The sequence below is a fragment of the Bufo gargarizans genome, chromosome 2 (assembly GCF_014858855.1).
Source record: "Bufo gargarizans isolate SCDJY-AF-19 chromosome 2, ASM1485885v1, whole genome shotgun sequence".
Taxonomy (NCBI): domain Eukaryota; kingdom Metazoa; phylum Chordata; class Amphibia; order Anura; family Bufonidae; genus Bufo; species Bufo gargarizans.
This window is the reverse complement of record NC_058081.1, coordinates 244288066-244312085: the sequence shown is the minus strand read 5'-3', so window position 1 is coordinate 244312085 and position 24020 is coordinate 244288066. Positions and strand designations below refer to the sequence as shown.

Below are 24020 nucleotides of genomic sequence, written 5' to 3'. Positions count from 1 at the left end.
CAGAGAAACTACCCAGTAATCTTACAAAAACCTCTGGAAGAGCATGACATTGTGAACGGATTAATGGAATTTAACAAAAAACTAAACATATACAGCCTTATTCTACATAACTAAAAAAGTAATCTTTATTTCATAATGAAATAACCTTTGGATGGTAATATATTTTCCTCAAAGCATTTTATATAAAAAAAAATCAGATTAAAAAAAAAATCAGATTTTTTTTATTTTTTTATTTTAAATCATTGATTTTTATCCACCCTGCCTCCTTCTGATGTCCTAAATATTCTTCATGTCATCGAAAGATTTTCCTGTTAAAAGGTTTAAACAGTTAAACAAATGTCTGCTGTCCTCCTAAAAACCATGGTGGTCTTGCCCACTCTATTGTATCCCCATTTACTTGATTGACCAGGGCTGGTCCACCAAATGGCAGATGGATGCTGGTGACATTGTACATCAGAAGTATGTGTTTTGTTGAGTTTAGGTATTTTGTGCTACAGCAGCACAGTTTTGTGTATGTCGTGGCGGAAAACCCATTTTGACTACAATGTGTGAATACTGGCCGTAGAGACTCTAACTTGCAATGCCTCTGATGACGCCATATTAAACTGTGAAACATGTTGGGTGGTTACAGATGAAGGTTTTCTCCAGCAATTTTGTACAAAAGAAGAATCATGTAGATTAAGAAAGCATGGCTGCAGTGCCTTGTGACTGCTCCTAGAGCCCTTAGAGTACTAGAGTTAATGCCGTTGTGACTAGTGGTCCCAGAACATGTCTCCTATTGTACAGCGAGCTCCGAAACTATATTCAGCTGGCTGATCAAGTCTCCCTGATGTTTTTCTGGTTGTGTTGCATTACAACCCGGAATTAAAAATTTTCAGGGGTTTGTACCATTTGATTTACACCATATGTCTACCATTTTGAAGGTGCAAAATATTTACTAGGGCTCATTCAGACAACCACATCCCTTTTTGCAGGTCCGCATAACACGTATACCGGCTGTGTGCTTTCCACATTTTGCAGAATGAAACGGCAAGCCCTATGATAGAAATTCCAATTGCGGACAAGAATAGGACATATTCAGTTTTTTTTTTTTTTTGTTTGTTTTTTGCGGGGCCATGGAACGGCAGTACGGATGAGGACAGCACACTGCATGCTGTCCGCATCTTTTGTGGCCCCATTGAAATGAATGGGTCCGCATTCGCTCTGCAAAATTTTGGAACGGATGCGGACTCAAATATACGGTCGTGTAAATGGGTCCTTACTGTGGCGCAAACAATAATTAAGACAAAAATGTTCATAAGTAGTCAGCCCCTGAAAGTCAATACATTGTGGAGCCACCTTATGCTGCAGTTCTCTTAGGGTATGTCTCTATTAGCCTAGCTCGTCTAGATACTGGGATTTTTGTCCATTGTTCAAGGCAAAACTGCTCCAACTCTTTCAGGTCAGGTGGTTTGTATTCTTGTACAGTAGTCTTCAGGCCATGCCACAGATTCTCCATTGGATTGAGGTCTGGACTTTGACTAGGCGATTCCAATACATTTATGTTTCCCCTTTTAAAGTGATCCAATGTAGCTTTAGGCTACTTTCACATCTGCGGCCTTGTGATCCAGCCGCCAAATCCAGCAGAGAATGACGGGAATCGGCCAGACAGACACAAACCGCAGCGTTTAGTGGTTTCTGTCCAGCCAATTGTTGGTATTTTTGCTGGATCTTCACCGGACCCCATTATAGTTAATGGGGCTAGGGCTGCAGTTGTCAATTATTATAGTAATCAAGTATTCTATCGATTCATCCAACGATTGAGTACGCTAATAAGAAAAAACTAGATAAAAGAACGTTTTCTATAAAAACTCATCAGCCTCCCCCATGTGACATCAGCTGCCCCCCAGTGCCATTAGTTCCTCCTCCAGTGCCATCAGCTCCCACATGCTGTCAGTTGCTCCACCCCAGTGCCATCAGTTCCCTCTCCAATGCCACCAGCTCCCCTCATGCCATATGTTGCTCCGCCCCCCAAGTGCCATCAACTTGCACCCAGTGCCATCAGCTGCCCCACTGCTATGAACTCCCCGATGCCATCAGTTCCTCCACTCCCTCTCCTAGCCTTCAGTGCCCAGCCGCAGCACCAGTGAACTAAAATACTTACCTTTCCTGTTGGGGCGCTGCCGACACTCCAGAGATTCTCCATCCTCTTCAGGTCATAGTGCGCGCTTAGGTGCACTATGTCCTAACGATGTGTGTACCTCAGGATACAGTGCAGCGCGGTGCGGGCTGGCAGGAGACCATGGAGCGTGAGTAATAGCAAACGCTTCACTCGCGCTCTGTGGTCACATGGCACAAACCAATTTTTTTGTGTAGAGTTACTCGATTAATTTGAGTAATCGTTTCAGGCCTAAAGGGGGACCACGGGCATTCCAGTTGCATCCGGCAGTGCCGGATCCAGAGAATTCCGGCAGACTTTCTGCCATTGATGTGAAATTAGCCTTAGCAGTATGTTTAGGGTCTTTATTCTGGTTGAAGTGAACCCCCATCCCAGTCTCAAATCCGTGGCAGACGGAAACAGGTTTTCTTCATAAATGTACTCACCATCTATCTTTCCTTCATTTAAGGCCTCATGCACACGACCATTCAGTTTTTTGCGGTACGCAAACCGCGGATCCGCAAAAAACAAAAGCCCCCCGTGTGCCTTCCGCAATTTGCGCAACGAAACGGGTGGCCCATTGTAGAAATGCCTATTCTTGTCCGCAAAACGGACAAGAATAGGACATGCTATATTTTTTTTGCAGGGCCACGGAACGGAGCAACGGATGCAGACAGCACCTGGAGTGCTGTCCGCATCTTTTGCGGCCCTATTGAAGTGAATGGGTCCGCATCCGAGCCGCAAAAACTGCGGCTCGGATGCAGATCAAAACAACAGTCGTGTGCATGAGGCCTTATCCTGGACAATTCTCCAGTCTCTGCCAGTGAAAAGCATCCTCACAGCATAATGCTGCCTTCGCCATACTTCACTTTTGGAGTAATGTTCTGGGGATGATGGGAAGTGTTGGGTTTGCACCACACAGTATTTACCATGATAGCCAAAAAGTTTAATTTTAGTCTCATCTGACCAGAGAACCTTTCTCCATGTGTTTGAGGAATCTGCAGATACTGTTTGGAGAACTCCAAATGTGTTTATTTTTTTCTGTGAAGATATAGTGCAGTGGCTATCTTTAGGGTAGGCCATCCGTATGAGATCAATGGGGGTCCGCCATTCAGCTGTTTGAAGGAGTCGTGGCGCTGTTGTGAGCTTTGCATCCTCTTCAAAAATTTTCTGCTCACCATCCCCCTTTGCAGTGTAATTACAACTGCTCGTCCCCTTCATAGAAATTGTATTTTTTTCCTTCTTCTGTAACAATTTGGACTGTTATCACATCTGTTACATGAAATGTATATTAAAATCCATTTTAATTCCGCACACTGCACACTGTTGGCAATTCACTCATGCACTTATAGTAGGAATAACAGCGGAATGGCACAACAAGTTATATAAAAAGATGCTCCAGAATTGTTATTGCATCGGGAATACAAGTAGTCAGCAAAGCACACTGAGCGGTGGCAGGTGGAGTGGTGACATGTAATGCTAACAGCTCTGTAACATGACTCCATAGGGACACCATGCGTCACCCTACAGGGATTGTGCATGTGGCAATGCTCTATGCGTAATCACTTACCAAAGATGATGATAATAAATAGGAAATAATTAGATCTGTATTCAGTAGGCTCCCCCTAGTGGTGGCTGCAGGCAGGCAGAATGTTATTGTTTAAGTCTATGGCTGTGTAGCAGCTTTCTTAAAAGAAAATAGAGCTCCAACATCTATAGGAATGTATTACATAATCTGCAGAGAATTTTGTACCTCTAAAAAAAGTTATGTTCAAAATGGAGTTATAGTTCTAATATGCCCTGTGGTATAAAAGTATAATGTGTACAATGATAGGGATAGTAGTTCTGATGTCATGGCATGGGCCACTGTACTAATTATTGTTATTTATTTTTTTATACAGACATGCACTTATTCGGGCACTATCCTGCTCATGACGACTTCTATCTAGTGGTCTGTAATGTCTGCAATCAAGTAGTGAAGCCACAAGTATTCCAGTCACATTGCGGTAAGCAAATCATTACTGAAACATGCTTTCTAGATTGAGCCCCTTATTTCTGGTAGTCTGGAACCTGAAGGCTGAGCTAAGAATGTCTCTGAGAGAAGTAAAATATACAGAGACACGTCCTCCTAGAAAATATTCCCTGTTTATAGGGGTTTTCTGGGATTTTAAGATTGATTGAATATTGACCTATCCTTAGGTTTTGCTGTTAATATTATATCAGCGTGGCTTGCTGAAGGGGGCTAAGCTGCAATACCAAGCCCAGCCACCATCCAATGGACTGTGCTCTGTTTGGTAAGCTGGGAGGAGGCTGTAGTGCTCAACGGTCCCCATGGTCTCTTCAAATAGCTGTTTGGTGGAGGTGCCGGCAAAGCCCCTTTAATGACCTGCATATTGGTTATCAATATCAGATTGGTTGGGTTTCAATAAACGGCACCCCCACCAATCCGTTGTTTGGGGCTGGCACCAGAAACTAAACAGTGGTTTGAGCTGGAAGCAGAAGGCTGTGTAGTGGCCTAGCTGACGGACTGCAGCTTAGCTCCCGTTCAATTCTCTGGATTTCTCTGGAAAATGGAAATGTCAACCTGGGCAGTATTTTTTGCTGAAAAAGGTGGCACCTCTAGTCTGATGGTTTAGTGCAGCAGAGGCCTGCCAACTGAGAAGCCGACAGGAGCAATATGGTCAATCTTCACATACTTCGTTAATTCATTCTCTTTCCTTTATATATGTAAGAATTTTTTTTTTTAATTGAACACAGAATTGTAATCCTTGATGTCACATGTAGAGAAAGTTACTACAAGGCGCTTACTAATGTACTGTGATTGTCCATATTGCTTCCTTTGCTGTCTTCATTCATTTTTCCATCACGCTATGCACTGGTCATTTCTAGTGGTTACAGCCACCTCTGCAGCGCAGATACAAGGTGCTGTGCATGCATGCCCATGTACGCTCCCACTCTCCTGGCCACCAGAGAAGCCGACACTTTTTCCTATAGTGTGCAGGCACGACCACTGCTGCTGGATTTTAGGGTGGTTGTAACCCCATTACAGTGTAAAATGTGATGGAAAAATGAATCATGCCAGCAAAGGAGACAATATGGACAATCGCAATACGTTAGTAAGTGCCTTGTATTAACTTCCTCTACATGATAAATTACATTTGTTGAATTGAGACAGCCCTCTAACCCCTTCCTGACCAGAGCCATAATAGTACGGCGCTGAGGGAAGTGACTTCCCGACCAACGCCGTAGTACTATGGCACGCTGGCTGATTGGGCGGATGCAGGAGCTACGCCCGCCCGATCAGCTGCAGGGGACCAGCAGTTCCCGTTAGCCGGACCCCTGCTGTATGTGCGGGGTGTGTGGAGGGAGGGAGCTCGTCTTCCCCATCGGGTCCCCGCGCTGCTGTGAAGGGGACCCGATGGCCGGGAAGGCAGCCCAATGCCTTCCACAGGCATCGGGGCTGCCTTACATTTAAGCCTGTGAGATCCCGCCCCCTGGACCTCACAGGCAGGAAGACTAAGTGTATTACACTGGTAATACACTTGCAGCCAATGTATTACAATACAGAAGTATTGTAATGTATTGTACAGGAAATCAGACCCCCAAATTTTTAAAAATAAAAGTTTAAAATAAAGTTTTGCATAATAAAAAAACTAATTCAAGTTAAAAAAAAAAAAAAAAAAAAAGGCGTTCTTTTCCCATAATTAAGTAATAAAAAAATTGAGAGAAAAATCATAATCACAATATCATATGATCCACCCTGTCAGGTGAATGCAGTAAAAAAAAAAAACTGTGCCAAAACAGCCACAAGATTTAATTCTGTTCAAAAATGCATTTACTGTGTAAAACTTAACAGAAATAAAAATAGACCTATTGGGTATCGCCTTGTCCGTAACAATCTGCTCCATAAAAATATCACATTATATGCCCCCTCAGGTGAATACTGTCAAAAATTATTTTTAAAAACTACCTAAATCAGCATTTTTTTCACCATGCCTCACAAAAAGTGTAATACCAAGCGATCAAAAAGTCTTATGTACCCTAAAATGGTACCAATGAAAAGGTCACATTATACCTAAAAAAATGAGCCCCCACGTAAGACAAGCCCAATTGCGCCCATAAACCAATCCATCAAAATCTGCGCTGCAAAAGCCATATGGTGCTCCTTCCATTCTGAGTCCTGCCATGTACTCCCACTGCAGTTTACCACCACATATGGGGTAACACATTTTGGGTGCCTTGTCTCCTGTTACCCCTTGTGAAAATGAAAAAATTGGGGCTAAAACAACATTTTATTGGAAGAAATGAAACTCGCAGCTAAGTGTTTTCAAATTTCGTAAAACGCTTAGGGTGTCAAAGTGCTCAGTACCCACCTCAATATATTCTTTGAAGGGTGTAGTTTCCAAAATAGGGTCACTTTTTGAGGGCTTCCACTGTAGGGGTACGTTAGGGTCTCTTCAAATGCAAAATGGTGCCCAAAAACCATTCTAGCAAAATCAGCCTCCAAAATCCATATGGCGCTCCTTTCCTTCTGACCTGTGCCACATGCCTATAGAACAGTTAACCACCACATATGGGGTATTTCTGTAAACTGCAGAATCAGAGTAATGCATATTGAGGTTTAGTTTGCTGTCGACTCTTGCTGTGTTGCAATAAAAAAATTGATTAACATGAAAAATCTGCCTAAAAAAAATGAAATGTTTAAATTTGGCCTCCATTTTCCTTTAACTCTTTTGGCACACCTAAAGGGTTAACAAGGTTTGTAACATCCTGTTTTTAATAATTATGGGGTGTAGTTTCTAAAATGGGGTCATTTATGGGTGGTTTCCATTATGTAAGCCCCTCAAAATCACTTTATTACTGATTTGGTGCTTAGAATAAAAAAAAAAATGGCTTCTAAGCCTTCTAACGTCCTTAAAAAAATAAAGAAAAAATATATTGACTCAAATTTAGCACTATCGTGAAGTACAATGTGTCACGAGAAAACAATCTCAGAATGGCTTGGATAAGTAAAAGTGTTCCAAAGTTATTACCACATAAAGTGACGCATGTCAGATTTGAAAAAAAATGGCCTGGGCAGGAAGGTGAAAACTGGCCCGAGGTAGAAAGGGTTAAAGTAGGATTTTTGCTGTGGCCTATTTTTACCTGGAGATAAGCATAAATAAAATCTCTCTTACATAGTTACTATTCTGCGATACGCAGAGCTGTGTACAGGAGTATTGGATATACCAGGTGGGCCGAGGGGTGAACTGAGGTTTTGTGTACTGTTTTATCTACTTTAGCTGATACTTTAATATTAAAACTTGGCTTTAATCTATAAAGGGGTTGTTTGGTCAGATATATTGATGACTTAGGATACTTTCACACTCTGCACAGACGGATCCGCACCTATAAATGCAAACGATGGTATCAGTTCAGTGCGGATCCGTCTGCATAACAGCTTTTTCAGATCTGAGTTTTCAGATCTGACAGTATATTCTAACACAGAGGTGTTCCCATGGTGATGGGGACGCTTCAAGTTAGAATATACTAAGAACTGTGTACATAACTGCCCCCTGCTGCCTGGCAGCACCCGATCCCTTACAGGGGACTGTGATCCGCACAATTTGCACCAGACCAGACCCCCCTCCCTCCCCAGTATTAAAAGCATTGGTGGCCAGTGCGCCCCCCCCCCCCCCCACACACCTCCCCAGCATTAAAAGCATTGGTGGCAGTGGCCACAGGCTAACAACCCCCCTCCCCCCATCATTGTTGGCAGCGGAGCGGCATTGCCGATCGGAGTCCCAGTTTAATCTCTGGGGCTCTGATCGGTTACCATGGCAGCCAGGACACTACTGCAGTCTTACCTGCACTGTCTGTGGCCGGCGCTTCTCCTACTGGTAAGTGACAGGTCTGTGTGGCGCATCGCACAGACCTGTCACTTACTAGTAGGAGGAGCACCGCTGCAAGCAGCGTTTGGGTGTCCGTCTCCTGAGCGTAATTGAGGCGGAACGGAGCCAAACTGATGCATTCTGAATGGATCCGCATCCATTCAGAATGCATTGGGGATGAACGGATCAGTTCGGGGCCGCTTGTGAGAGCCTTCAAACAGATCTCACAAGCGGAACCCCAAACGCAAGTGTGAAAGTAGCCTTATCCTAAGAATAGGTAATCAATATATATGACTGGACAACCCCTATAAGTACCAGAGTCTATTGAAGATACGATTTACTAATATACATTAGTTCTTACCCCAGTGTAAAATGTTAATTATATTTTGTTGATTTTAGTACTAAGTTCTACTTATGCTGTGATGCAACCAGTGCAAAATAATATCTGAAGCTGCAAATTAGGGGTAGGCGATATGGCCTAAAATCTATATTGCGATATATATCACAATATAGTCTATATTTCGGGGGGGGAGGGTTAAACTTTTTATTTAATAACGATTAGCCTCCTTAGGGGCTGGAACCCTTTTCCTATTCACCCTGATAGATCTCTATTAGGGTGAATAGGACTTTATACTCTCCCTGCTGCCCTGTGCATAGTGCACACAGCAGTAGGGAGCTGACTATGGCAGCCAGGGCTTGAGTAGCATCCGGGCTGCCATGGTAACCGATTGGAGCCCCGCGATTACACTGCTGGGGCTCCGATCAGAAGCTACCACCCTGGGGCCACTGCCATCAATGGTTTAATCGTGTGGAGGGGCGCAATTATTATAATACTTAGAAGAGGGTAAGTAGAAGGGAGGGGCTGTGGCCACTGCGCGACCAATGAATATAGTTAATATGCCTGAATACAAACGTAGTCTGCATGTGCCGGCCACATCTCATACCTGGCCTGTATTACTTTGCGCCGTGATCCGCCGCAATTAACCCCTCAGGACCAGAGGGGTTATTAGCGGTGGATCACAGCGTGCAGTCGTAGAGGCCGGGTATGGGATATGGCCGGCACATGCAGGCTATGTTTGTATTCAGGCATACTAACTATATTCATTGGTGGCACAGTGGCCTCATTCCCTCCTCCTCCATCTCTCTGTTCTCATTGGTGGCGGAGTGGCCACAGTCCCTCCCCTCCTTCTCCTACTCTGTTCTCATTGGTGGTCAGTGGCAGCCGCACACAGTGGGGAGGGAGGGACTCATCCTTCTCCACTGTGCCAGCTCAGGAGAACATGGTGCGTGCCGAGAGCGGCGCATGCCATGTTCTACCGCGATATAAACTAAATCTCTATCGTTGGCCAAATATATATTGTTTATATTGCATATCGTCTATATCGCCCACCCCTACTGCCAATATCATGCCCATTCTTCCTTGAGTGGTGTCCTATTTGGTGTGTAAAGTCAGCGCTAGCTCTGCCTTACTGGACGTCAATCAAGGCAGATTGGGCGTACTAACAGAGAGGGCACTGGGAATAGTCACCATGCAGCGCTGCCCATATGAATGCTGATGAGAGGCGCATAGCGGTTTTATAACTTTGTTTTCTATATAATACTAAAAACTGCCCATTTAGGTTGGATTTTTACCCTTTTCAATACAAGGGTGAGATCTGTGGAAAATCTGCATCAAATCTGCACCAAAAATTGCAAGTAGCACATGCAGTTTTTGCTACAGAAATCCGCATTTTTCTGTTTTGAACTTTGTACTTGTGTGCAGGTACCCTTAAAGGGGTTCTTCAATGTTTTGTAAAACAGGGAGCAGTGTAAAATTAGAAAGAAAAAAAAAAAAACTTACTCGCCTGTAAAATCCTCCGCCAGTCCTGTACTGCCACTCTAGTCTCCGCTGGGCCTGTATTGAAGACATCACATCTGTGGTTCCCTTAATTGCCAAAGGTAATCACTGGCCTCAGAGGTCACATGTGCATGAATAGCATGTCTCCACTGAGGCCAGCGACTGGCTGCAGCTGTCACGGTACAGTACATGAACGTTGCAGACCCAGTGGGGATTGGCGCAGTGGCTCAGGATATTTTTAAACATAAGTTGTTCTTTTCTTTTCGTTGTTTTTTATTTTTAAACTTTACACTGCCCTTGCTCACTGCAAAATTTCAAAAAATCTTGGAGAACCGCTTTAAAGAGGGGAATGGTTAGAATATTATTCGTATGTGCTATAACTATAACACCATGCTGGTTGTTCAAAGGGGTTGCCCGAGTGTTTAAAACTGATGACCTATCCTCAGGACAGGTCATCTGATGGGTGGTAGTCCAACTCCTGGCACACCCACCGATGAGCTCTAGTGAGGTCACTGCCCCAATTCATACTTTATACTGTTAAAGTTCTGTTCACTATAACATGTGGCCAGAGTTGTAAAACATTAAAAAAATACATTTCAGTGAAGGCATGTAGGGGAATAAGATTATTATAGCACGGGAAACCATTGGTCATTGTAATGTGATAAGCTTGGGTGATTTTCTGCATATAGCCTCTATAGTTGTTTTTGTTCACCACGTGCATTTCTTTACGGTTGTATTTCTGGCCTTGCCCAGTAGGGGTCTCCTGTTAGTCAGTGCATGCTCAGAACTCAGCAGAATTGTAGCATTTCCTTATATCGTTAGCCTTCGTTGAAATCCTTAGAAACATCATTTTTTAACCGTTTATTATGTAATGACTTCATCCGGGCTGCACAGCAAATACTGGAGAAGCCATAAGAGAGCCTGTCTTGGACTATTCTTAAGCATGTAATGCAAGTTGCATGATCTCAAGAACGGGGCCCTGTCTTGCACCGTAAATTAAGAACATTGACTTCTATGGAACATACATACTGTCGATATGCCATAAATGTCTAGTTGGGAATAACCCTTTCCATTCTATGCTTTCAATTCAGGGCCTTAAAGCGGTTTTCCATTTTCTGTGGCCTTTTGGGCAAACCCCCCTATCCCCCCCCAATGTGGTTAGGCTTGCAAAGGGAAGCATACTTAGGCTACTTTCACACTGGCGTTTTGGCTTTCTGTTTGTGAGATTGTGATATCCGTTCAGGGCTCTCACAAGCGGTCCAAAACGGATCAGTTTTGCCCTAATGCATTCTGATTTGATAAGGATCCGGTCAGAATTTATCAGTTTGCCTCCGTTCCGTCTCCATTCTGCTTTGGAGGCAGACACCAAAGTGCTGCTTGCAGCGTTTTGGTGTCTGTCTGACGAAACTGAGCCAAACGGATCTGTCCTAACACACAATGTAAGTCAATGGGATTGACTTTCAATGGTGTTCAAGACTGATCCGTCTTGACTATGTTAAAGATAATACAAAAGGATCTGTTCTGAACGGATGCAGACGTTTGTATTATCTGAATGCATCCATCTGTGCAGATCCATGACGGATCCGCACCAAAAGCGAGTGAAAGTAGCCTTAGGGGGGATCCTCCTCCAGGAGAAGACCAAGCAACAGGGAAGGCATAACGGGGTATGTAATTGTATATTGACGTTTATTATTTATACTGTAAGAATTAGAAAATGGGAAAAAGATTGCTTTTTTGATATATTTGTATTTATTATAATTAATAAAGATTATTTTAAAAAAAAGTCAATGGGATTGACTTTCATTGGTGTTCAAGTCTTGGCTATGTTAAAGATAATACGAACGGATCCGTTCTGAACGGATGCAGACAGTTGTATTATCTGAATGCATCCGTCTGCGCAGATCCATGACAGATCCGCACCAAACGCGAGTGTGAAAGTAGCCGTAGATCCAGTAGACTGTATATTGGTGGACTCTGGATATACTTTATATACATACACATTATTAGCCATATTGCTTAGCATCCAGGGACGGCAGGAACGGAGGCAGGTGCAGGGCTCCAGACTAAAAAAAATATCAAGGAGCCATAGGCTCCTAACCTGAAAAATGTAGTCGCCAAATTTAAAATGCATATAATTACAGTATAATAAAAAAAAAACACACATGTCTTACCTAGGGCTGTCATGATACCAACATTTTGACTCTATTTCGATACCATAAAAAAGTATTGCGATACTCGATACCACGTGAAAAAAAAAAAAAAAAAAAAAGCTGCGTGCATTCCACATTTTATGGATCGTCTGGACCATAATAGAACAGTCCTAACCTAATTTTTGTCGGGACAAGGTGACAAAAAAATGGCAAATTGCAAGTTTTCTTTAGTTTTTTTTTTCCTGTTACGGCATTCGCATAGGAGATATTTTTTTAATATTTTAATAGTTTGCACTTTTTCGTGCGTGGCAATATGTAATTTTTTTATTGTTTATATATTTTATATGTAAAATTGGGCAAGGGGGTGATTTAAACTTAATATTTTAGTGGGTTTTTTTGTGTGTTTTTTTTTTAAATACTTTTTATTCACAACTATTTCCCTTCTTAGGGGCTAGAACCTGGGATCTTTCATCCCTTGTCCTATTCACCCTGATAGATCTCTATCAGGGTGAATAGGATCTTATACTCTGCCTGCTGCTCTGTGCTTTGTGCACACAGCAACATGGAGCCGACTATGGCAGCTTCAGTAGCTTCCTGGCTGCCATGGTAACCGATCGGAGCCCCAGGATTACACTGCTGGGGCTCCGATCGGAACTGCCACCAATGATTATAATACTTGGGGGGGGGGGGGGGGGAGTGGTGTGGCACCTGACGGGTTAATAGCGGCGGGTCATAGCGCAGTCATAGAGGCTGGGTGCCGGGTATGGGATATGTCCGGCACCCACAGCGCAGCCTGTGTTTGTATTAAGCATAACCGATATTCATTGGTGGCGCAGTGCACCGCACCCCCCCCCCCCCCCAACCCCAGTATTGTAAAGTAGAATCATTGGTGCTGCTGTGGCCACAGCCCCTCCTCCTCCCTGCTATCAGCCCATTGGTTGCAGCGGTACAGGGGGGAGGGACTGCCTCCTTCTCTTCTGTGCTGCTGAGGAGAACATGGCACGCGCTGACGGTGCGTGTCATGTCAGCTTGTGAAAGCGGCAGAGCAGCGGCGGGTCTAGGCGCAAATGACAACAAGACTACAAAGTCTTGTCGTCATTTAGCAATTCTAAGTCGCATTTACGACCATTTTGGTCAACACCTGGAGCCCTGAGGTGTGTGTGGGGTGTCCTCTATGTTATTTGTAGTGTCTGTATCTTTATGTATAATGTCCATTGCTTTGTCATCTCTATGTTATCAGTGCGAGGGTTGTATGTTACTCCTGGGGTATTTGAAGGACTGGAGGGACACAGAACAAGCCGGTTATATAGGAAACCAAGACAACAGTCTAGGAATAGAATAGAAGGGACGGAATACGGAGATAGACACAAATCTCCAATTTCCGATAAGCAAACCTCCCTTCAGCAATGGTGAGCCAGGTCCAACTGTTTTTAATTAATCTGTATTAGGATATACTGATGAAATTGCTGTTATACTGTGAATTTAGATTTTTAGACCTGGGAGATTCGGACATGTAGGACGGTTTCACCGAGTCCTAGTGTGAGAGCGATTAATTACAGAGAACCTATTTAAGTGACGTTCCTAGGATACTGACTGTTTCCTTTGTTTCCCATTATATAACCTGTGAGGTGTTTGTTTTTGTTTTGTATTTTTAGTTTTTTCTTTCATTTATTCCAGTCCTTTAGAAGAATCCTGCTGGTTGGTAAAATAGGCTTTCTTGGACCCAAGCAGCAGAATACAGGAGTACCACAGATTGCAGGGATAACCGCGAGTGACAAAGCAGGTCATGGGACTTTTCAAAAGTTAAAGGGAGTCTGTCACCTAATCTGAGCCTTTTAGACCGCCCAGATCAGGTTATAGACTCCTGTGCCCTCATTACAATGGTACCTTTATTTGTGCTGTCCCTCGCCAAGATCTTCCAAATAAAGACATTTAAAACATTTTAATTTGGGCACATCGCCGAGGGGCCTGGGCACGTGCTGTAGTAACGACGTCCCTGGGCACTTGCCAAACCTAATTAGCATACGTTTTAAAAGTATTTTTTGGATGATTTCGGCGAGGGACAGCACAAATAAGTATTAAAATTTAAGTAGATACAGTACATTTAACCCTGTATTGCCTAGATCAAATGAATCTGTGCAGAATCTGTTTAGATCAATCTGTTGCACATTGCTAAGCGTGGCGTGTTCAAACAAACGTCCAATCGGCTTCACATGCTTGCTAAGCTGATGTGCATATTCGATGATGCCATTAGCAAGCTGGAGAAGGTGGAATCATTTGAAGAGACAAAGGCCCCCGCTAATTTGCATTGTTGTTGTACAGAAACGGTAAAACGGGTTTCTATCTAGAAACACAACACAAAGAAAAAGAAGAGATACTTGTAGAAAAAGACAGTCGGCTCAGCATGCTGCAGTCTGTTAGTTGAGAAGGAAAATATTATGCAGATGTTGATAAAGTTTTTATACAGCTGTATATGGAGATAACGGGCTATAAGGAAAAAGCAGCCTCTACAGAGGTGATAACGGCTGACCTGAGGACCGAGTTAGCAGAGGGATGAGACCATTAGTAATATGCAGAAGACCATAACTGAGCTCTCACATCCCAAAGATTTGCACTCAAAGCAAATTTGTGTTTTGAGTGCAAACAGGGGGACAGAGGAGTGAGAGCGCTCCTATGGCTGCCTCCGATCTGACTGATACCACTCCAATAGCTGTACAAAGTGCTGCTGGTGACACAGTTCGTGGATTAGGAGGTGGCATGGGAAATGTACGGACCACTTCCAACTCGCAGACGTGTCACAGCAATACGGCAGAATTGCACTCTTCCCATAACATGGAGAGGATGCAATTTCTGCTAAAGATATGTAAACTGATTCCTACATATGATTCAGACTCAGAACCGTTCACTTCCTGTGATATTTCTGAGGGACATTGCAATAAACTTTCTGTCCCTCCAGAATATTGCATGGAACTGTTCAAGCTATGGTTGCCTACACATCTTTTTCAAAGATTTGAGGTCATAGATAAAATTGCCCCCAGGAATGGCCTATTTCATGATGAGGAAGACAGACTTTCCATCCTCATGAAATTGGTAACAGGGCATACGGACATCTCCCCAGAGGTCCTAAGTAGCTTCAGGCCTACTATCCATGATGAGCCCTTGTCACTTTGTGGAAGGTTTAAAGCTATGTATAGGAAGGTGACAAAGGATCATGGTGTAGGAGCCCCACAAGGCATGATACGCATGTTTGTGGAGAAGTTTCCATATCTTGATACCACAATTTGTTTGATTGCAGCTAAGGAGACAGCTCTGATGGAGGCAGCAATGGTAATAGAGCAGGTCAGGTAGGATTTACTAAAGGGTCACAAGTCCATAAAAAAAGGAAGCAGGTAGCAGTTACTCACAATCTGCAAGATATCCATTTACCAAAGATTACAACTCATAGACTCCTGCATGTGTATTCTAGTGCTCTTCAACAAAGAAAGTGGGAGAATATACAGGTGTTTTCATTGTCTGCAATATAGACACATAAACGACTCTGCCCGCACAGAGATGGAAGGCGGGGTGGCTTTCAACCACACATAAAATTGCAAGGATAGGGACCCTGTTTCATTTGTGAGCCTACTGGGAATCTGTTATAGTAGATTTGTGGTGGGGATCCCTAAATATCTGCCCATAATATGTAACTATGGGATACCCCATATACTGGGCAGAGCCTGCAATCAATGTAAACCCATACAAGCCCCCAGTATATGGTGACATGGTCACCAACACCGAGGGAGGGATTAGGTTTACTGTTGCAGAACCTTTTGTTTAATGTAATGCAAATTGTGATCTTGTCATCATACTCTACACACAGGTGTCTGTTCGGGGAGCTGTTAGACATGTATGACCCTCTTTACTGTAGAGACCATTGCCTGAGGTCACCACAGTATTCAGAGGTGTGAGCCTCAGGGGGGCCATACAGCTCACAAGAGGTGACATTGTCCCTCCAGCATGAGTAGCCAATGGATTTTGGATAAGCTCTTTTGCTTGCATCAATTGGTTGGTGTGATGAATACCACCCCTCGTGTCCGCTGACGTCAACCACGTCGAGCTCACGAGACCTGGTATGATCACGGGGTTTACCAAAAACGTGAAGCTACGCCCTCCAGAGGAGCACGTAAGGTCAGGCTGGTATAGTTTACACACACACCTCCTGTCCACGCGGGCACAGAGAGGCAACAAGCTGGAAGGGCCTTTTCACTGCCGCAGTGAAAACAGCCCACACTCAGCCCGGGTAACTGCCACCAGTTTCTCGTTTGATATAAGCCCGGTCCGCTAACGGGATTATATAGGGTCAGAAACCAACCCGCGGTAGCTTATAACTAGGCCAAAACACGGACGTGGGGATTCGTGATCGAGATACAAGATAGCACAAGATTAAATTATAGATTTAATCGCTATAAGAGCACACTAGATATAACACACTATACACAGACAATATATATACAGTGGTCTGAGGTTACAGATTACAGGGTATATGGTTACAATAGGATTAAGCAGTGTGAAAGTAAGTTACCAAGTATGATGAGAGTTCCTTGGCGATGTCCTGAGCCGGAGGCCACCCGAGGGGCTGTGTTCTCCTGCTATTTCCTGGGTCCCTCTAAACACATGTGTAGCATGTGACCCCTCTTCAGAAAAAGACGCCCCCTACTTGCTGGCACCAGGCTTTTAACCTGTAGCTGGTCCATCCCCTCCCTGCCTCAGGGAGGGGTCAACTCCCCCTCTTCTGGGCTGACGGTGAATGACCCACAAAACACTTTAGGGGTCATAGCTCCAGACCAGAGGGTCACAGGGAGATGGTTCTGGGACTAATGGACCTGCCTGGGTTCAGGCTACAATTAGAGCCCAAACCTGGTACCGGTAGGTGGCTTCTATGGGGAGATATGGGTATCTCCCTACCCCGACTGGGTACGAGTAAACAAAGACCATGGGACCGTACCTCGTGGCCACCGGGACACAAATATGTATCCGGTTTGCGTCTGCGGTGGCCAGGTGATTCATAATTCCTCATGAGAGGTAGGTGCCAATATGTCTAGGAAATCTCATTGAACCAGGCAAAAGCAGATACCCCCTGCTGGGGGGAGTTTCCTGCAAGATTCAGCTGGCTCCAAACTGGTGCATGGAGGTGTGAACTTTTCCTTGAAGCAGGGCCCTCCTGTGGAGTTCCTTACCTCTGCAATCTGTCAGCACATGGGGGGTGTAAACTTATTTTGCATGTACCCTGAGTCATGCCAAGAGATGCATAAAATTACAATCAGGGCTGGGGGGCTTTGAAGCAGGGAAATCCCTACCTCTGCTGTCTGTCAGCAAATGGGGGGTGTGAGGACATGGCTGACAGTAAATTTTAATCCATATTCCTCACAGTTGGTTCACAAGGGATTGTTGTGCATGAAACCTGTTATAACTTCTTGTCCAATAGGACAGTTCAGTCTGGGAGTGCTCTTTTCATGTTGGACAGGTACCTTAATAAAACTGTTTGTTGTGTGAGGCGGCCCTCGCCTATATCAGTAGGACGGCATATAATATATGGTTCTAATTTTTCGGTGCCAAGGTCTGTTGCTCCTTAAACTAGGCTCAGAGTGTCATCATAAGGGCATGTCATTGCATCTCTCCAGTGTATCTTACTCAGGTAAACCCTGTGCTGTCAGCTTCTGAATTGGCTTCCTAAGTAGTATGGAGAAATGGCAGTCTATCTCCCTGTCTGTCACTGGCACTTATAAGAAGGTGTTTAGTCAGGCCAAAACTGACTAGGTTGTGGGGCATAACTCTCCCTATTGGGGATTCTGCAAGGGAGTGGGTTGACCCGACAGTGATCTGCAAAGGCGCTTTGCAGGAATTGCAACTGTCCAGTCGGACGCGGAACTTGGGCGCAGCCGTTGCAAGTGGAAACTCCCACTGGGTTGTGATGTATAGCCTCAGTTTGTAATGTACCTACTAAGAGTGCCAAGTGTTATCTACAGATACTGTCAACGGGGAGGCCATGATATTTCCTGATGGATTTTCAGAACTGCAGCTGTTGAGGTGTGCTCCCCCGAGGAGCAGACTGTTGTGTTTTAATATGATTTTAGGTGGAGAAATGCCCAGAGACACAATGAATGCCCTTGATCTAAGAAGGTGACCAGACATCTGTCAAGACCCATCATGAAGGCACCAGGTGGTCCCCTCCTTATGAAATCCCAGATGAACATCAAAACCATCCATGCACAAGAAGATGAATCAACAGATTGGCCAAAAATGCAACATAAATGAGTTTATAATGTATTGTTTGTTATTTTTTCTCATGTTTTTTTTTTCTCATTGTAAACACATCCACACATAGACCAGGCTTCCAACATAGTGTGTCGTTATACCGACAACAGGCAGATATGTTACAGTAAAATTAGCCAGAACCTCAGCCTGATGACCACACAAATGTGCCTAATTGGATATAGTGTATATTGATATCCAGTGGTATTCACCCATTCATTGATTTGATATCAGTATGGCCAGTAGCCATTTGGTCATTGTGTCCCTTGTTAGCATATCAAAGGCATATCCTGGCCAACAGATTGGGAAGATATTTGGGTGGTCACAGGGTGGAGTCCATGGTGGGGGCTGGGGCACAGGAACATATAAGTGACATGAAGCTTGGGAGTCTCTCTCTCTCTCTTCCTGCCAGCCCCTTTTTCGGATAGGGGTTAGGGCCAGTAGCAGGGTTTTATAGGTGGTGACTAGTGATGAGCGAACTTCTGTTTTAAGTTCGGCGTCTAAAGTTCGGCTTCCGGTTAGCGGAGAATCCCGATATGGATTCCGACTTCCGTTGTGGTCCGTGGTAGCGGAATCAATAATGGCCGATTATTGATTCCGCTACCACGGACCACAACGGAAGTCGGAATCCATATCGGGAACCATATCGGGATTCTCCGCTAACCGGAAGCCGAACTTTAGACGCCGAACTTAAAACAGAAGTTCGCTCATCACTAGTGGTGACCCTTTTCCTTCCCTAGCGGTGAGGCCTAGTCTTAATGCATCGTTCTCTATGGTTACCACTAAAGCTGTTCCCTCATTCATTTCTGAATTTTCTGATGTGTTCTTTGAGAGTGGTAACCAGGAGTTGCCTACGCATCTGGAATATGACTGTCCCGTCAATCTTATTCCCAGAGCTAAATTGCCCAAATCTCGGTTGTATAGTCTTTCGGAACCCGAAAGAAAGGCCATGCGAGAGTATATCACCATGAGTTTGACAAAGGGACATATTAGACCATCCAGGTCCCCAGCGGCTGCTGGATTGGTACCCCGAGGCCATGTCTGTACTTCTGTGAGCTTAATTGTATTACCGTCCGTGATCCTTACCCCCTTCCTTTGATTCCGGATTTGTTTCGTCAGATTGTCGGTGCCAAGGTGTTCTCTAAATTGGATCTGAGGGGGCATATCATTTGGTAAGGATGAAATAGGGGGATGACTGTAAGACTCCATTTAATACCCCTAAGGGTCATGCCCTTTGGGTTAACCAATGCTCCTGCGGTTTTTCAACACTTTGTCAATGACATCTTTTATCATCTGGTGGAGAGGTTTGTAGTTGTATACATTGATGACATACTAATTTATTTGCCTAATATGGAGACTCATCGGGATCATGTGAGACAGGTGTTACAGATCCTAAGACAGAATAAGCAATTTCTGGGTTACCTGCTCTCATCCTCAGGTTTTCGTATGGATCCCGAGAAGCTCCGTGCCGGGTTGGACTGGGATTGACCCAAAATCTGAAGGCGCTTATGCGGTTTTTGTGGTTTACCAACTACTACCGTAAATTTATCTTGAACTATTCAACGGTGGTTAAACCTTTAACAGACATGACTAGGAAGGGTGCTGATATTTCTATCTGGTCTGATGCGACATTACATTCTGCTGTGAAATAATGTTTCGCTTCAGTCCCTATTCTGGTGCAACCGAACGTGTCTCATTCATTTATTGTTGAGGTTGACGTGTCCAAAGTAGGGGTAGGAGCAATCTTGTCGCAGGGTCCTTCACCCAGTAAATGGCGCCCATGTGCATTTTTCTCAAAAAAAAAAAAAAAACTCTCGACTGCTGAAAGGAATTATGATGTGGGGAATAGGGAATTGCTGGCCATTAAGTTGACATTCGAGGAATGGCGGCATTGGTTGGAAGGAGCAATTCATCCTATTACCGTCATTACGGATCACAAGAATCTGGCCTTCCTGCAGTCGGCTAAGCGACTGAACCCAAGACAGGCCAGATGGTCATTGTTTTTCACCAGATTTGACTTCATCACTTGCCGCCCCGGGGTTAAGAACGTCAAGGCGGATGCTTTGTCGCATAGCCTTCCTGGGGGGAGGGAGGATTTTAATGACCCTAGTCCCATTTTATCTGAAGGGGTAGTCATATCAGCTCTTTATCCTGATCTCGAGGCCAACGTGTTGGAGGCACAGGAGGATGCTCCGGACTCTTGTCCTCTGGGGAAATTGTTTGTGCCCTCCGAATTACATCACAATGTGTTCAAGGAACATCACTGTACGGTGCTTGCTGGGCACCCTGGCAGTAGATCGACTGTCGATCTAATCTCTCGCAGATTCTGGTGGCCGAGGTTGCGTAAGTGTGTTGAGGACTATGTGTCAGCCTGTGGTACCTATGCACGTGCTAAGGTAACACATACTCAGCCTTTCGGATCTCTGCTTCCATTGCCTATGCGGACCCACCATTTGTCCATGGATTTTATCATTGTTTTACCGAATTCTTCGGAGAAAAACATAATTGTGGTGATTGTGGATTGTTTTAGTAAAATGGCACACTTTATTGCATTACCTAGTCTACCCAATGCTAAAACTCTTGCACAGGTGTTTGTCGACAACATCTCCAGATTCTGGAAAGCATTCTGTTGGACGTCTGGGTGTACAATTGTCCTTCTCTTCGGCTTTTCATCCTCAGTCGAACGGACAGATGGAATGCACTAATCAGAATCTGGAGACTTACTTGAGATGTTTTGTTTCAGACAATCAGGACAAGAGTGTTCTTCATTTTTATCGTTAGCAGAGTTTGCTATAAATAACTGTAGACAGGAATCCATTGATAAGTCGCCATTTTTGGGGGCATATGGGTTCCATCCACAGTTTGGTAAATTTTCTGGTGCTCAAAATTCCGGCATTCCTGAGGAGGAAGGATTTTCCTCTTCTTTGTCTTCTATTTGGCGGAAAATCCAAAATAACCTGAAAAAGATGGGCAACAGGTATAAGCGTGCGGCTGACGGGAGACATATGAGTGGCCCAGACCTGAGAGTGGGTGATTCTGTGTGGTTGTCTACAAGAAACATTAAACTTAAGGTACCTTCTTGGAAGTTGGGCCCAAGATTTATTGGTCCATATAAGATCACTTCCATTGGTAACCCTGTAGCCTTCCATCTTGAACTTCCTTAGGCTTTGAAAATCCATAACATATTTCATAAATCATTGTGAAAGAAATGTGTTGAACCTGTTGAGCCGTCCTCCTTTTCTCCCGCTCCTGTCCTGGTGGATGGCAATTTTGAATTTCAGATAAGCAGGATTGTGGACTCCCAAGTTCTCTGGAGATCCCTCTAGTATCTCGTTCATTGGAGAGGGCACAGACCAGAGGAGAGGATGTGGGTTCAAGCGACTGATGTTAATGCTAGTCGTCTGGTGAGAGCATTCCACAGAGCTCATCCTGATAAGGTCGGTCCTGGGTTCCCGGATGTCACCCATAGAAGGAGGAGTATTGTCACACCTGTGACAGGTGTTAGAAGGTCTGAAAGACTGACTGCACATGAGTGACCTGACAGCCACTTTTAGTTTCACTTTTTGTGTTGCTGGTATGTCCACACCTCCTGTTCAGGTGTGGATCATGTGACCTTTACCTATCCCTTTTTAGTCAGACTTTACCCATCACGCCTTGCTCTGGATAGCTTCATTTGGTTTTGGAAGAGCTGGAGTGTGGTTCTTTTTGAATTCCTGTTCATCCATCATCCTCAGAAGTTAAATGTTCCGCTTGTTGTGTTTTTGTATTCCCCCCCCCCCCTTTTCCCCCTGGTTGTTTACTAGGCCTCAGTGAGACACTGGTTCCTTCACCAGGGAAGGAACGGGTTGTCTCTGCCCTGTCATTACCTTTAGGGCATCCGAGGGTTACCAGGGTTTTCTAGGTTCCTGTATATGGGCATCTCTACCATCGAGAGGTGCCCATACGGATAGGAGTTAGGGCAAGGAGCAGGGTTTTATAGGTTGTGACCCTTTTCCTTCCCTAGTGGTGAGGCCTAGTGTCTTTCCTCTTCCTTTTTGTTGTCTCCCCTACTACATCCGTGACACCCTTGGACCAACAGCACTTCAGTTGCAAGCTAAGTTATATTTGCGCTTATGTAGGTATGTATATAAGTATAATATCCCAGTAGACTTTATATGTGTACATATGGAAATTTGTAGTCTGCGATTGTATTCCATTATACCTGTTTATAGATGTGTAGATTATATATATATATATATATATATATATATATATTGTGCTATTTATGCATGAGTCTCTATATGTACATGTACTAATGGTCAGGTACTGGATGTGAGTTGGTTAAAAGAGTAGATTCAGTAGACTGTATATTAGTGGACTCTGGGTATACTTTATATACATACACATTATAAGCCACGTTGCTTAGCATCCAGGGACCGCAGGAACGGAGGTGTGTGTGTGGTGGTGTCCTCTATTCTATTCACTATTATTTGTAGTGTCTTTATGTATAATGTCCATTGCTTTGTTATCTCTATGTTATCAGTAAACTATTTTTATATATAAGTATCTGCGAGGGTTGCATGTTATTCTTGGGGTGGTGACGGGTGTGTAATAATACACAGAACAAGTGGGTTATACAGGGAGTGCAGAATTATTAGGCAAGTTGTATTTTTGAGGATTAATTTTATTATTGAACAACAACCATGTTCTCAATGAACCCAAAAAACTCATTAATATCAAAGCTGAATATTTTTGGAAGTAGTTTTTAGTTTGTTTTTAATTTTAGCTATTCTAGGGGGATATCTGTGTGTGCAGGTGACTATTACTGTGCATAATTATTAAGCAACTTAACAAAAAACAAATATATACCCATTTCAATTATTTATTTTTACCAGTGAAACCAATATAACATCTCAACATTCACAAATATACATTTCTGACATTCAAAAACAAAACAAAAACAAATCAGTGACCAATATAGCCACCTTTCTTTGCAAGGACACTCAAAAGCCTGCCATCCATGGATTCTGTCAGTGTTTTGATCTGTTCACCATCAACATTGCGTGCAGCAGCAACCACAGCCTCCCAGACACTGTTCAGAGAGGTCTACTGTTTTCCCTCCTTGTAAATCTCACATTTGATGATGGACCACAGGTTCTCAATGGGGTTCAGATCAGGTGAACAAGGAGGCCATGTCATTAGATTTTCTTCTTGTATACCCTTTCTTGCCAGCCACGCTGTGGAGTACTTGGACGCGTGTGATGGAGCATTGTCCTGCATGAAAATCATGTTTTTCTTGAAGGATGCAGACTTCTTCCTGTACCACTGCTTGAAGAAGGTGTCTTCCAGAAACTGGCAGTAGGACTGGGAGTTGAGCTTGACTCCATCCTCAACCCGAAAAGGCCCCACAAGCTCATCTTTGATGATACCAGCCCAAACCAGTACTACACCTCCACCTTGCTGGTGTCTGAGTCGGACTGGAGCTCTCTGCCCTTTACCAATCCAGCCACGGGCCCATCCATCTGGCCCATCAAGACTCACTCTCATTTCATCAGTCCATAAAACCTTAGAAAAATCAGTCTTGAGATATTTCTTGGCCCAGTCTTGACGTTTCAGCTTGTGTGTCTCGTTCAGTGGTGGTCGTCTTTCAGCCTTTCTTACGTTGGCCATGTCTCTGAGTATTGCACACCTTGTGCTTTTGGGAACTCCAGTGATGTTGCAGCTCTGAAATATGGCCAAACTGGTGGCAAGTGGCA

The 24020-nt window shown here is 44.0% G+C and overlaps 1 protein-coding gene across 2 annotated transcripts in view; it reads left to right on the top strand.

Moving 5' to 3' along the window:
- Nucleotides 1–24020, top strand: part of ATXN7L1 (ataxin 7 like 1) — a 117854-nt gene that overhangs the window by 31489 nt on the left and 62345 nt on the right. For both annotated transcript variants that reach the window (XM_044280179.1, XM_044280178.1), the window contains exon 3: nt 4039–4143. In XM_044280179.1, the coding sequence (XP_044136114.1) occupies nt 4039–4143 (105 nt within the window). The remainder of the gene's footprint in view (nt 1–4038; nt 4144–24020) is intronic.